This window comes from Aythya ferina (assembly GCF_964211825.1).
Source record: "Aythya ferina genome assembly, chromosome: 2".
NCBI lineage: Eukaryota > Metazoa > Chordata > Aves > Anseriformes > Anatidae > Aythya > Aythya ferina.
The window spans coordinates 132,784,114-132,800,120 of record NC_140297.1 but is presented as its reverse complement, the minus strand read 5'-3'; the positions used below and the strand labels follow the sequence as shown (position 1 = coordinate 132,800,120).

At 35.3% G+C, this 16,007-nt stretch overlaps 1 protein-coding gene across 12 annotated transcripts in view; it reads right to left on the bottom strand.

Moving 5' to 3' along the window:
• The window catches only part of RALYL (RALY RNA binding protein like), a 431,518-nt gene that overhangs the window by 125,187 nt on the left and 290,324 nt on the right, over positions 1 to 16,007 (bottom strand). For 2 of the 12 annotated variants that reach the window (XM_084509630.1, XM_084509631.1), the window contains exon 1: positions 4,522 to 4,656. The exons of the other annotated variants lie outside the window; for them this stretch is intronic. In XM_084509630.1, coding sequence (XP_084365756.1) covers positions 4,522 to 4,558 — 37 coding nt within the window. In that variant the 5' untranslated portion in view covers positions 4,559 to 4,656. Of the gene's footprint in view, positions 1 to 4,521; positions 4,657 to 16,007 lie in introns of those variants that run through there. 12 annotated transcript variants of the gene reach the window in all.

Sequence of the window (16,007 nt, the reverse complement as noted above, 5' to 3'; positions counted from 1 at the left end):
AACATCTCAAAAGGCGTTTTTTGAAACAAATACCTTTCAATGCTTTTGAGTAACTTACACAGTCCAGAAGCAGACAAGCAATTAGAAGTCTACAGCAGACATGAAAATGTGTCAAAGAAAAAATTCCAGCTTTTTTATCCTGCATGCTTCACTGAGGGACATAAGTTTTAAATTTTACTATTAGTGACATTGGGAAATGAATAATTTCAAATAAGCCAACCTTCTCAGGTCACAATGAATTCCCTTCAAAGTTATGAAAAGTGTGCTTCTATCCCTGAAGCCCCTAAGTTGTTGAGTAGAAATTATATATATATATATATATTTTTTTTTCTATAAAGATGTTATCCATGTGATGTGAATATTCAATGACATTTGTACTCCTGAAGGTCACGAGTGTCTTTTTACTCAGCCTTATTAATGATACTCTTAATTGTGCTGAACTCTACTTCCTCAAAAGGTATGAAGCAATAGGAATGTCCTGGGGCTATTCTAGGATAGCTTTATATGAAGAAAGCTGTCTCTATACCATGCTGAAGAGATATTCCCTTGTTGTCTGGGTCTCTGATGTTTTAGAGAAAGAAGCAGTTTTCTTATATGTATCTGGGTCAGTAACTATACTTGTTTTCCCCAATGAGAGATGGTTTTCCAGTCACTAACTCCTAAAACACACTTTATTAAAGGCTGCTATTTTCTTTGAGCGGCAGCAGTCTCAGTAGTGGGGTGTCTTTGTTGCCTTAATAGACAAGAAAGAGATGGAAGTTATCATGGGCTGATCTAACTTTGATTTAACAAGGTTCAACAGATGCCAAATGTATTTATATGGTTAAAAGTAATCATGTTATCTGCAAAGGTGGACAAAAAAGATGAGAGCAGCAAACCTGTGATGAAAAGATTGCAAATAGGACCTTATTGATAAAAGAAAATGTAGAAGGCTATGCAATAGATCAAAAACAGCTGATAGGATAAAATATTATTTCTGTCTGGAATTTCACAGATTTCTCAACTTTTGTTATTGGCATACAAGAAGTTCTTTCTCCAACAAGGCATGGATACCTGAAAAAAAACGTATCAAGTTATCCCTGTGGGCAGCACACCTCTAAATACTGCCAAATATATTATGACCTTCTGCAACAGTCACACGCATTCTACATTGCAGCACCTACATTCACAATTTTGGAAAATAATTTATGCCTCCCCACAGGCATTATCTAAGCATCTCCTCTTGGGTGCTGCTACAAACCCTTAAAACACCATCTTGGCCATTACTGTCTCCCTCCTCTTGATTTTTTTTTTTTTGCCTTTTTTTTTTTTTAGTCAAATTTATAGTGTTAATTTTTTAATTTTTTTTTTTTTTTAGTCAAATTTATGGTGTTAGATTGAAACGTCATTATCATATTTTATGCTGTTTATACACAATCTTTCAGGATGTGATCCTAATTTAAAGTGTGAAGCTTTGCACTAACAACTAATAAACTTTAGTTTATATAGAAGTCCATTTTTTTTCCAGTGAAAAATGGATTTGGAGTATGTGAATGACTGCCTGTCCATGGAGAAGTCCCACATATGCACTGCAGCCTGGCCTCAGCTCCTCAGTAGCTGGTGCCCTAAGGCAGGTCAGTCTGACTCAGAACTTTTATTTCAGAAAAGCTTTAGCATGTGTGTTTAACATTTTTTTTTCAGTGTTTAAAGAGACTGTATTTTTACAATGGTTTCCTCTCATTCAGTCATTATGTCCATGTAATGAAATGAGAATCCCACTTATCAGATATCTGATAACATTCTGAATTATGAATAAAGCATGCTAGAAATCTGGGTGTCCAGACACATGTATGTATGTCCAGACACTCAGTATGTGTGCTTGTATGTAGGTACACACAAACATTCAGAAATAGCCTTATTTGAATTTTCTTATTTAGTGATGTGGAAGTTTCACAGTTTACTGTGATATTTATTTTTAGTTCTCATCAGTTACAACCATGTGTGGAATGAATAAAATATATGAACTACTTAATGTGGGTGCTACTTTGGCTAGAATTAAAACCAAAAGGTACAGTGCAAGTAAATCTGTTTTCAAATTTAGAAGTGTTATATGTGCTGCTGCAGCAGAAATAAATACATAGGGAACTTTTATGCCATTCATATAGACAAATTGAATAGACACAGTCTATTTAGCTTAGACATATAGAATAAATAGTTTTTGGTGGTGGTGGTTTTTTGTTTTGTTTTTTGGCATCTCCAGCAAAAATTTTGCTCCTCTGACAGAAAATGGAAATAGGGATTCCTCATATTTGATGTTACAAAAGGTCATACATAATGTCTCTATTTTTTCTAACCTCCTTCCTCTTCTGATGTATTTTCAAATTCTTTGAAGTACAAAATGCCTTTATACCCTTCTTCAAACATTAGAGAAAAAAAATATTTTGGAAGGCAATGCCTATATTGTTCAGCATGTACCTAACCCAGAAGCAGCACTTCAATGAATAAAAAAACTCACAGAGCTCATTTTTATTTTATGCTAGATGTTCAAGAGTTTTATTGAGATGTAGTGAGGAGATAAAAACAAACAAACAAACAAACAAAAAACAGTTTACCCTATGCATAGTGGAAATTATGAACTAAGTATGTTTCATTATTGTTTATTAAGGGCCACCAAAAATGGATGCAAGTGTTCACTTAACCATGAGTTAAGTGAACAGAAAATGTAGTACTAGTCTACTGCTCAACACAGCTACCATTATGCCTGGTATTTCAGAATAACTGCTAAAATGAAATCTGTCCTTCAAAAGGCCTTTGAATAATATGAAGAGGAGCAATATCAAAATTTCCCAAATTGATTTGTTTGTTGAAATTGATCTTTAGAGTTGATAATTAACTAAGAGGTACTAATGAAGCATTCATGTGTACTGGTATCTAATATTACAGAGACAGTTTTATTGAGATATTTTATTGATCCTAAAATTAAAGACAGTTTAAAACAAAAAACAGTGCAAGAGCCACAACCATAGTTGCAAACTTGATTCTGTTTATGTTTCTTTCTTATTTTTCCCCCTTGGCAAATCACAGATTCTCCTTGGGGTCAGCAGGAATGGAAAGGAAAGGGGAAGAAGGCAGGTTCTCTTCATAAAAACATTCTCAAAAGCATCTTGTGCAAAGTTTTCATGAATGGCTATATCCCTACAACAAATAAAAAATCTAACTTAGTTACTTAGTTACAAATGTCATTATTGTACACCACAAACAGGCTCGCATGGGAGAAAAGGCAAGAAGACAGCCGACAATATAAAGATGTCCTTATTATTACATAATAACACTGATAGTAATTAGTATGTTAAAGTGAATTTGATTATCTATTATCTGACTGTATATAAATAATTGTCTTTCACTGCTGCTATGGGAACAAACTTTATGATAATTCCTTTTATTTTAATGTGAAGCAGATTGATTTCTGTTGCAGAAATTTTAACAGGGATCTGTTGTGCAAACTTTCTACATGCAGCACATCCATTTGTTCTGGGAAAGAAAGACTGAAAGAGAGCTGTACAGATTAAGTTCTAAGGACCAGAGACCGAGGTCAGTGATAAAGCTGTATAAATCCCTTCTACTCTGAACAGCAGCAATGTCCCTGTCCAAATAAAGTCCAAACTTATCTTCTTCTGTATTGATATTCCTTCCCATCCTACTCTCTCCCTTAAAGCACACAGTCCCTACATGTCATTTTTCTTAGTGGAATATCTTTTTCTTTTTTTTTTTTTTTTTTTTTTTTTCTCATCCACAGACATGTTCTCCACTTATAACTTGGCCTCCTGCTAGATTTCCTTACAGTAACTCATACTTCATGAGCTGACCTGCAAGAGTCACCCTGCCATAATGTTCTGGAGGAGAGAGTCAGTATTGTTACTAAAATTCCCCCAGCTGATGCCATAGCGATTTAGAGTCAAACAGGTGCTTGCCTGGAAATTCATGCATTTAGATGACAGTGTATTTTCAGGGTTGGAGCATCATAAACACACAATAGAGACATGCATGCCACCCTCCCCAGTTTCTATTTCTGTGGTTTAAGCAAAGCTAGTCAATTCCTCTGAAAGTTGTGGTGAGGGAAAATCAATTACCCTTAAAGTTCTGGTAATACTAGCTCCCTACATCACACAAAGAAGTCCATTAAGTGGAAGGGTGCCAACCCTATCAAGGCAAAGGATATAACTACCTAGTCTTTATCCCTAATAAAGCATGTTGGTCTGAAATAAACTTATATTTGATCTCTGTTTCTTTGTCAATATTAAAAAGCAATCACTTCTGTGGGTTTCCATAGTAACAAGTGAGATTTTTTTTTGGTTTGTTTTAAAGCTCTTTCATGCACTTAAGATACAGAGACAGTGCGATAATTGGCAGGGAATACTGTTCCTGCTTTTCTGGTGTTATTTAACCCCAGCACGGTAAAGCAAGGCATGGCTTTCAATGAAACTGAAGATTTATTCCCCCTTCTATCTACAAACGTTTTTAAAAAGTTTACAATTTACTTACATCTTTGGTTTCTGCGTTTGCTCTTGTACATAGTCATTCTGAAGAAATTCCACTTTCTAAGAAGTAATTGCCTTGAACACAGACAAAAGAGAAGAGATCGTGCTTCTGCTTTGCAGTGAGACAGTTGCTCACTGACAGAAGGTAACCAGCAATCTCTGAGAAAGGCAGGGTAATACCATTCTCCTAAAATCCAGGGGAGATGCTTCTGGCTCTAACTATTTTCTCTGCTACAAAGCTCAGAGAACAAACATACTTATTTTCATATTTTTATCCAATGTGTTTGATAGCAACTAATAAAATCCAGAGAAGAAAGAATTATATAAACGAAGTGGGGTGATGTGCTGTTCAATGGTCTGATAACAAGATTCCTCAAAAGATTTCTCAGAGCTGATACACACCAAAATTGCATAAATGACCTTTTAAACTAATAAAAAGTAACTTTTCATATAGAAGTCTTAGAATCATGCACATGAGGACATTAATATATTCTGAACTAAATCTTCAACCAAAATTACTATTGGAAAGAAAATCAACATGTTAATCAATGAAATCCTGACTTCTGGCCTGCGTTCATGACTAGATTACTCAGGAAATAACAGATGACATACCTATTCTTTTTTGTTTGTTTGTTTGTTTGTTTTGTTTTGTTTTGTTTTTCCATGCCTATATTTATTTCTGCATTATCTTTCAATTTTTTATATCTGGGGAAGCTTATTTAATAACACGCTGCCGATTGCTCATTTTTATAACTACTGCTTGCTGTAGTCTGTTGAATTATAAGAAGAAAAAAAAAGTAGCAGCATAGTATGACTGTATGATCTTCCACATACATGTATGTCACCATTTCAGTGAATTCAGACATCTCCCTAAGGGAAGCAGAGAAAAGGGGGAGAAATTCTTGCCTGGGTAAAGAGATGACAGTAATGATGACATCCAAGAAAGAAGATGCCAATGGCATCTCTGGAGCTGGAAAGAGGAGGAATTCCAGTTCATTCTGCAGTAAATCTGCCCTCAATAAAATTGTTTGAAAGTATTTGTTAATTGGGCCTTTCATGTTTTGAGATAGATATCACAAATACAGAAATGTCCCAGGATTAAAAATAAAGGGTGCTGTAATGAAAAAAATAATGATAGTGACTATAATGATAGTGACTGACATGTCTTGAAACAGCCATTCTGTGATTCTGTGAAATAACACAATAACAGTCCTACTGATATTTGAAATGCATAGATTGACAACAGCTCTCTAAACTACTCAAAGAAACCTAAAACCAATATTTTTGGCTAAGATAAAAAAAAAATAAATAAAAAAAAAAAATCTGGTGTCTATGGATCATTCATGTTCCAGAAGGCAAAAAGCAATCATTTTCAAAGACAGTTTACAGTTTGCAGCATCCATTGTCTAAAAACATTGACCTGCAGTTATTTTCTTAAAACAACAACAAAAACTCCCTACCCTAAAATTAAACTCTACTCTTTTTTTTTTTTTTTTTTTTCCCTCTCCTATCTGCAGTATAACCATATTTAGCTTTGTACGGTATCATTTCTTTTTCCTTTCAGCTGTTCGATATTTCACTTAGCCTCACATTGGCATACCTCTAGCTACAGAAGTCAGATCGTTATATTGGCTCTATTCATCTACTTTTCCACCCTCTGTCAAAACCTGACCACATATCTTTTCATTTGCCTTGGGTTTGTATCAGCATAGCTAAGGATAAAGTGTAGTCTAAAGAAAGCGAAAGCAATGGATGCATTTTTAGACTTATTTAGTATTTCAACTACAATTGTCTCAAAATGCCACAGTTGAAGTGACACCATCTCTATTGTGGAGGTCAGCAAAAAAGTGGGAAATTGCAAAGCACATCAAACTGAAGGAAAAAAAAGTCCAAAAATGGCCAAGTCATTATGAAACATAGCAGCAGACAAAATGTACCAAATAGAAAGACTCTGCATGCCATATACTTAAACAGCATTGACCAATTTATATATATATCGAAGTCCGTTTTTCTGCTGTAATCTATATGTGCTGAAGATAATTCCCCATTTTTCTGCTTTATTTTTTCCTCTGAGTTAATTTCCAGTTGAATCAGGTCTGTGATCTGACTCAGACCACAGAGACTTATGGTCTCCTTTTAGGACTGCTGCTTCATGTGGCCATCGTTGTTCCCTTTCTTCCCTACTTCTATATGAAGTCTCTCATCTTTATCATTCAGTTCAAATTTTCCATCTTTCATTGTTTTGGCAAGATGTCCTCAATCTTTTTCCTCAGCCTGCATTACAATTAGACTATAGAACTCAGTCCTTTTCCTTATAATTAATATATTTTTTTTTAATATTGTTTTTAGCTACTTGTATTTTACTAGTTCTCCATATTATATATATGTTATGTATATATTATATATACATAACATATGCAATAATGCTTATGCCTTTCCATTGTTCTTTTGTGCGATATTCTATTACAACCATGTACTTGTATGCACATATCTTGGCAATGGCATGATAAAAAAGAATAATAATAGACAAAATGGAAATTTCATGAGACAAGAATTATATTTATATTTATTTAAATAAATGATGCCTGAAAACAGTCTTTATTGGTTTTATTTTGTTCTAATTACAACTCTGATTACTTTTTCAGTACAGTTAAATGTGTTTGCTAATAATAATGTAAATACACTGTGTTTGGTGAATCACTCTAGGTGTGTTCATTAAAAAAAATAAATTTAAAGAGCACTTGAATGTGCTGGCCAGCTTTGAGTGGACATAACAGCTTCCTGCTTGTCTATGCTACTGTTCTCTATTAGAAGAGCTTAAAATTCAGTTTCATGCTACTATGTCTTTAGATAAATCTGAACTTTGCATATGGCTAGTTAACTGCAGCAAGCTTTGTGAGGTAGGAGGAAAATTAAAATAATTTTAAAACTATCTTTTGGAACTTCTGCAATGAATTTTATCAGTTCATTTTTGTTGGTGGTAAAAGAATTAACAATGTTCACATCTGCACATCCCACATCACCTTTCACTGTTCTCTCCTTACTACCTACATGTACCTACAATAAGGAGCTTTTCTTTGAGTACTGAAACATATTTCTCAAGCTGTTCCAGAAGCAGAGGAAAAGAAAAAATCAGATATTTTACAAATATAGCTGCTGACTTGAATGTCACATATTACTCATCAGTAAACCCTTAGTCTGGGCTGTATCCTCACTTTTATTTTTAATGAGATCTTAGACAAGAAAGGAAGACGGGGGAGGCTTAAAGTATGTTCTGTCTCTCAGAGTTTAATTTTATGCACCCAAAGACTGTCCTTATCTAATGCCCTTCTAAGACTTTCAGTATGGTTATTTTTATTATGTTAACTAAAAAACAAAAACAAAAAACAAAAACACATATAAGAGTAAAAATTATTTTTTCTTGAAATAAATTATATACATAGGTGCCAACATTTAACCTTTCCCAAGTAACAAGCACTACTTGATGCAATTATTGATACATTAAAATAATGCATTTAATGTGTTTCACTTTTATTGGTGAAAGTCAGGTCTATTATCTGACAGTAGTGTTTTTTGATGTGGTGTTTATATTAGATAAAAATTCTCTTTAACAAGATTTAACTGCTTGTTAACTGCTATTTAGCTATTAAGACAAGTTTATGACAACATATTCCCTATATGACATAATGTGGACAAAGCTTGAAATATTGGCTAAATCATACTCCTAACTAAAACTGCTGCAATACTGTACTGGCTATGGCAAAGAGAATAAGAAGAAAGTTTATATATCACAAATGTACAACTATTAGTAAGAATCTAGGAGTTTCATAAATGCTGTTCAAAAGAGAACAAAGTTGGCTTGCATTCCTGAAGCAAACCAGAAATGGGGAAGAATGAAGACTGGTGAGATTGTCAGAGAATTATTTTTTTTAATTGCTTGTAGACTAATAGGCTCAATTCAGCAGCCTAAATATTGATGTCTATCCTTTGATGTTCTACAGTATTTTGGCATTTGAGATATCCACACAGTGCTAGAAAATATGACATAGGACCTATGGAAAAACCAACTGCCTTCTAGGGCACTCAGCAAAAAACAAGGTCTTATTACATGGCTCTAGGCAAATATTTAGGCAGCTGAAGCCAGTTCAAAACGTTTATATCCCACCCTCTCTCATAACTGTCATTATTCTCTGTCTTTTTTGTTCTTAGAGTCATTTTTTCCAAGGAAAACCAACATGAACTCTCAAGTCTTGACCCCATAAAAGATGATCTGTATGTATGGAGACTGCTACAGAGATCCACCGAAATCCAGGTGGGAGAGAGGAAGAAATCTTGCTTTGCAAATCCTCTTTTGATTTGACATATGACCGAGAATTTTTAAATATCCTTATCCTCAAAAGGCCACTATTTGTTACTAGACAATCCAGAGCTGATTGTGTGGGTAAAAAGATTGTGTGGATAAAAGAGGAAAACAATGTAGTGTAATGCTTTAAATCAGAAGTACTTCCTTTTACTAATGCCATAAAGACAGTGTATTTTTACAACCTTCCTTTACTTCACCCAGATTTTACTCTACCAAAGTGTTCAAGAATACACAGTTTGCAAGATTTCATGAAAATTTCAAGTATTCATCAAAAGCTGTATTAGAATTAAATTTGTTATATTCACAGTATTTCCATCATCTGCTAATTTAGAAAAGACATCAGAAGAAATGAGTTTTTGCTAGAGCTGTTTGATTTTTATAAAACAATTTGGCTGTTCCTTGTCTCTATTATTTTTTACATTTCTCCTGACCTGTTTTACTTTACTTTAGCACTATCAGACAGTAATGACACTTCACTACAAAAGATTCTTTTTTAGATAGCAGGGGAAAGCCCCCAAGATACTGGTCCTACTTTCACCATAGGCAATTTTCTCCTTTTCAATGAAGCATATTCACTGGAATATCATTTGTCTCATTGTTGTACTACCATTTATCTTTAATCTTTAAGGAATTCATTGTCAAGCCTCCCTCATTAGACTGAGATGTTTTATCAGATGTCGCTATTACCATTTAGAAATCTGTTCACAAAGGTATGAAACAAAGTCTGCCACCTTCATGCTCACGTAGAAGCCCATTCTGGCTCTTTCTCCCATCCCTTGCCCTGCTCACAGCATGTTCTGATATTTCCAAGGGCATTAAACTTCATTTGGTTATTTTTTTCTAATTAACAGTTTTTGAAGTTTACAGTGTCATTTCTTGAAAATGTAAGGTCAGAACTGGCATCCACATGTCTGAAAGTGAATACAGATAAATGTTAGTAAGGACAGAAATTTCAAAGAATCCCAAAAGATTAGGGGGAAAAATAAAAATGGCAAAACAACAAAACAAAACAAAAACAAACAAACAAACAAACAAAAAAAAAAGTGGAGGAACTTCATATCAGGCCTTAAGTGCATTAAAGGTTGACACAAGAAAAAAATAAAAAGAGGAGGAATTAGTGAATAAGCAGAACAGTCATGGCATAAGCAACAGCAATGTAGATTTAAATTAGTCATTTGGAAACTAACTTTGTTATCGGTAAGGGCAGCAATATTTTACCTAAGAACTGTGAAAAACAGTGGAGGATTTTAGAACAGGTTAGCTATCTCAGAGGAGCCTGCATAGGGATAGATCAAATAATATTTTTACTTGCCAGCCTTACTAGCCAGCCTTACTTGCAATCCCACATGTGATATAAAATATTAATCATCATCTGGTGCTGTATCCACAAGTCCAGCACTAGACATGGTTTGGTCTGCTAGCTTTTGAGCCTACCTAATATTAATGGAGCATTTTGGATGGGGGAGACTAGCATGACACTGGGAGAATTTACACCAAACAATGTGAAGAATCTAATGCTCATTACTCATTTCAGGGAAATCCAGGAAGACCAGCCTCTACTAGTGACACTGGATGGGCTTGTCCAGATGGGAATGGGTGAGTCCACCTGTGATTAAACCCTGATCTGAATATTATCTTCACTGACTGTTGAGAAGATAGAGAAACTGGTCTAGTATCTTGGGCATCTGTGGATACACATCACAAATACTCTTTGGAACTTCAATAATTGCATATGTTCTCAATTGCATTTGGGTAACTTTCACAAGACTCAGAGGAGCTACAGTAGATGTAACACTGGAAGCCTGTACTTTCCACTTTGCAATTCAGAATGATGTTTTTTGATGAAGAGCAGCTCCACAGCTTTCTCCACAGTCCCAAAGACTGACAGAAGCTCTAGAGAGCTTTGGTACCCTCCAATCTTTAGCTCCCTCCATGTTATTCATGCTGTCTTATATAATTCTTGAGTGAAAATTGACCTATTGTATTCTGTTCTGAGTTCCAAAAATGAATCATGCAGCCATGAATGCTTGATAGTTCTTCATTTTTCTTTTATTTTTTTTTCAAAAAAAAGTGCTGTGCACAGTAAGTACAGGTCCCTTTAGACTAGTAGTGATAACATAAAGCTTTCTGTTCCTCGATCTGAGGAACATTTAGCTATTATTTTAAACTAGGCACAAAAAGCAATTCCTCATTGAAATATCTGAAGAAAAAAACAAAAACAAAAACAAAAACAAAAACAAAAACAAACAAAAAATCAAACCTCAGGCTTTTAGAGTTAGATATTTTGTATGATAGATTCTACAATGGAAAAACACCTCTTCTGCTTTTGCAAGTGGGAAAATTGTGGAAAACATCAAATGAATTTCATTCTATTTCCTTTGCTTCTGACACAGTAAGATTCAAGTTTGCTTTTCCTCATCATAGATGAGTTGCTTCTCTAATCCATCTCAGTTCTTGACAACTTTGTTCTTGGCTAGTTTCTTCTTGTTCTTGAGTACTTTTAATGTGTTTGTTTATTTATTTATTTCAAATCAAGGCTTCTTTTCATCTCATCTTTAATTCATTTTTAACTGGGTTATATCTAGCCCTGACAGATTTTATTTTTTTTTGGTCTGTTACAAGCCTTGGCTGCTAGTTTGGATGGGACTTCTCATTATCTTTTATTTCATCTTGATCAGGTTGTTACCACTTGGTAACAATACTTAGTTACTTTCGCAGTATTCCTACACACCTGCTTAACAGTTGGCACAGTCTTAAGACAGTCTACTCTAAAATTCTCAGATACTAAAACATTTCCCTCCACTGAAAGGAGGTAGAAGGTGTGTCCCTCTTTAGTTTCCAAATATAAACCAAGATTCCATCCCAAAACATTTTTCTTCAGAATACACATTAAATTCAAGGTATGCAAATGTTGTATAGAGAGGTGATCTGTATTTTTCTGATCATTAAACTATGTTCTAGTAATTCCACTTCGGAGCCACATTAGTAGAAAATCTTTTACACATAAGCTTCCCATTTACTGTAGTCCTTCCGATGATCATAATGTTTAATGTTTTGCACAACATGCTGTAGCAGCTTTACTCAGGTGGACAGCTGAGCTCCACCACAACCGATCTCTCACTCCCCATCCTCAAAGAGAAAGAGGAAGAAAATATGATGAGAAGGGCTCAGGGGTTGAGAAAAGGACAGGGAGATCATGTATCAATTATCTTAATGGGCAAAACAGACTCAGTGTAGGGAAATTAGAGAAAGTTATTGCCTATTACTAACAAGCTAGAGTAGTGAGAAACTAAAAAACCAACCAACCAACCAACCAACAAAAAAAACCCCACATCCTAAAATCACCTTTCCCCCATACAACCTCTTCCACATTCTCCCTGAGCAGTGCAGGGGAATGGGGGCTGTGGTTAGTCCCCAAAACTTAATCTCCGCTGCTCCTTCAAGGTCTCTCTGCCCCTGCACCATGTGGGGTTCCTCCCACGGGATGCTGTCCTTCCCGAACTGAGCCTGTGGGGGTTTTCCACAGGCAGCAGCTCCTCCAGAACTGCTCCCACACAGCTCCATACCACGGGGTCCATCCCCTAGGAGCAAACTGCTCCAGCACAGGTGCCCCATAGGTGGCAGCTCCCCACAGACCCCTTGCTCCTGTGTGGGCTCCTCTCAATGGACTGCATCTCCAGCCCGGGGCCTGCTCCTGTGGGGGCTCTCCATGGGCCACAGCCTCCTCCAGGCCACATCCACCTGCTCCACTGGGGGCTCCTCCATGGGCTGCAGCGTGGAGATCTGCTCCATGGGCTGCAGGGGAACAGCCTGCTCCACTGGAAACCTCTTCACAGACCACAGGGGAACTTCTGCTGTATGCCTGAAGAACCTCCTGTGCTCCTTCTGCACTGACCAGGGCTGGTTCTCACTCCTCACTCTCCCAGCTGCTGTTGCCCAGCAGTTTTTTGTTTTGTTTTGTTTTTGTTTTTGTTTTTGTTTTTCCCCCCATTTCTTAAATCTACTCTCACGGAAGTGCAAACAACATTGCTTATCGGCTTGTCTCTGAGCAGTGGTGGGTCTCTTTGGATCCAGCTGAAACTGGCCCTTTTCTAACATGGGGCAGCTTCAAGTCACCCCTGCAGCCCCCTGCTACCAAAACCTTGCCACTTAAACCCTGTATACATGCTAAAGTTACAACTCAGAGATTTTCCTAAATACAGCACAAACACAATTCTGTCCTTCAAAATGTATTCATTTAATATAAAACCATAGAAGAATGGCTGTCATCTTTATGGTAACAATCTTTACCTGTGCTAGTTAGTAATATATTAAGAATTGTATTAGCCTAGGACCTTGAAACAATCCTAATCAGTTTAGAATTAGCATTTCAAAATGTAACAGTTTTACCCAGTTAGTAAATTTTTATTCCTAGTGGTAAACTGGCAGAATATATATATATTCACATATATATATGTGAATATGAATTAATATTCACATATATATATATAAATATATATATTCATATATATATATATATTGCTTGTTCTTAATATATATATGTATTTTTATTGCTTGTTCTTAAGTATAAAATAAGTTGTGGTGGCTGTAGAGGACACCAGTTCCCATAGTCTCAGAGGTGGTAGATCTTGCAGGAGGATATTGCCAATACAAAAGGGTGGAGAAATAACCAAATTTAAAGCAAAAACGGCTCAGCTGAAAAAAATAAAATATTTTGGCTTTTAATAGTCTCACAGCACATGGTCAATTGTGGATTTAATCAGAATGTTCATACATGTTTCTAGAACATGCTGAATACTAGTGAGTTTTCATGAGAGAATTAGGACAGCTTTTTCTATTAATCTATCTTGGTACTATTTAAGTTACAAAATCATTCCATTTCAATAGAGAGAGTTGTTTTTACTGTGAATTGCACTGGCTGTCATATACTTCAAATGGATGATATCTGTTTCAATTTTATTAGTGACATATAATGTTATGCTTGCTTGTTTTCCTTTTCATATTCCTTTAAATTATCACACTGATGAAACACTTCAATGTGCTAAATTTAATGAGACAAACCCTCAGAAGAGAATCCATTCTTGCATAACCCCAGAACATTGCAAAAATACACCTCAAATTCATGTATCTTGATTCTGCTTAAGGTATTTGAATACCCCATAGTTTTTTTGGACATAACCACCTGAAGAAACCATTTCCTGTCTACTCTTGCACTAGAGTAAGAAAAAACTCCTCTTTTAAAGTTTTTATATGTTTATTTAAAAAGCTCTATCACATTCAAAATTAATTTTTCTTTCTTCACTCTAGTGAACACTGTATATCACTTTCTCTACAAAGCAACAGGGAGAGCTTGAGAAAGAACCTCTTGTGAACAAATTAGGCACTTAAAACATCAATATGGGGCTCACAGCAATACAAACTGGTGATGTTTTATGGTACAGCTAATGAACAGCTGCTGCTTCAACCTCTCATTGCAGACTAATGCTTTTATAAAAACAATCACGAGAAAGCTGAAAATGTTCCACTTTCTTTTCTCAGTGTATGGGATCTTTCTTTCTCACTGTGTAGGATTCAAGACAATTTCAGTCGTAATCAATCAGTATAATGGCTGGCTTGAGAGAAAGAATAAGGCCTTTAACAGAGATGAAAAGTAGAAGAAGAAGATTGATTTTCAGAGAGATGGAAAAAGCTGTATTATATCAATTCAAGTCCAGTCCACAGCAAAAGATGTAACACTATTGGCACACACACAACAACATCCTTTTAATTATAAGAGTCTGCTTGTTCCATACAAAATACCCATGGAGTTCCAACTTTACAACTGCTCCTACTTCATTATTTTTTCTTTATCCTTTTATTTATTTATTTATTTATTTTTAGGGGTCTATATGGAGTGGCAGAATGGGGAAAGTTCTGACAACGACTTATTAAATCAAAATTCTGATTTAAAGTCTTCTGGTGGGTGGGTGAGGAGGAAGCATCTTTTCCCTGGAATAAACAAGGCTGCATAGGATTACATACATTCTGCCTCAGCTGAATTCATAGGTTCATCTTTTAGAGTATGCCAGCCATACAGCAAATTCTCAAAATATTACAACTACATCAAAGACAATGTCTAAGCCATCACTACGCTATGTAGAAATGGGATATATAATACTAAGCCAAATACTTTTTTTTTTATGTTAAGCTCAAATAAGTTTTTAATCAATACAGGTATTACAGCACACCAGGGCTATACAGCATTTAACATCAACATTTTTTCTTTTTAATGAAAAAGTTTTAAATATATTTGTTAACCTTTTGGGAAAAGGATATCAAACACATGAAACACAATTTGTATTCAAAAAAGTCTTGCTACAAGAAATCCAATGTTAAAACAAAACAAAACAACAAAAAACAAAACAAAACAAAACAAAATCTTTGTTAGTCATGAAGAGCATTAAAATACCCTTTTGCATGATAAAGAATTTCCAAATCAAACACATGCTCTTTTTAGGGATGTGTCAGAGAACACAGTAACTAAGAGCAACTCTTAGTTAGCATTAGCATTTCTCGCCTTGTGATTTTACTACTGTGTATCAGATCATGCTCAAATTAAATGCTGAAAATGCACAAAGTGACTCTTTTCAATGGGGTTTTCAATCCTGAAACCCCAAAAAACAAAGTGTGTTTTTGATCACTGAAAGACAAACTGAAGAGTAATGTCAGTACAACTGAAGAGATAAAGAATATTTTTATTCTTGTGTGAGCCAAGAAGAAATATTTTCTCATCAAGGTAAGTGACTGTGTGTAAATATGACATGAAGGTATACAAAATGCTTTATCAAAATCCAGCCTAAAATCAAAGTCACTGAAGAATTTATGTGCCAAATTTTCTATTCTCTGATCTGTGGCACTTTGGAAGGGTAAAACACTGTCAGACAGCATGGTGACAGCAGCTTCTGGAGATAATCTATTCAAAGATATCAAAAGCATGGGGATATCCAATGTAATTTTTGAAAAATCTGTCCCTACATCATTTTCAGTTTTAAAATTTTCTACTCTTGGTCAAAAGCTCAACTAGACTGAACAAAGCATGTCTCTATTTTTTAACAAAGTTTGGCTTCACAGATAAGAGAAATCCTCCA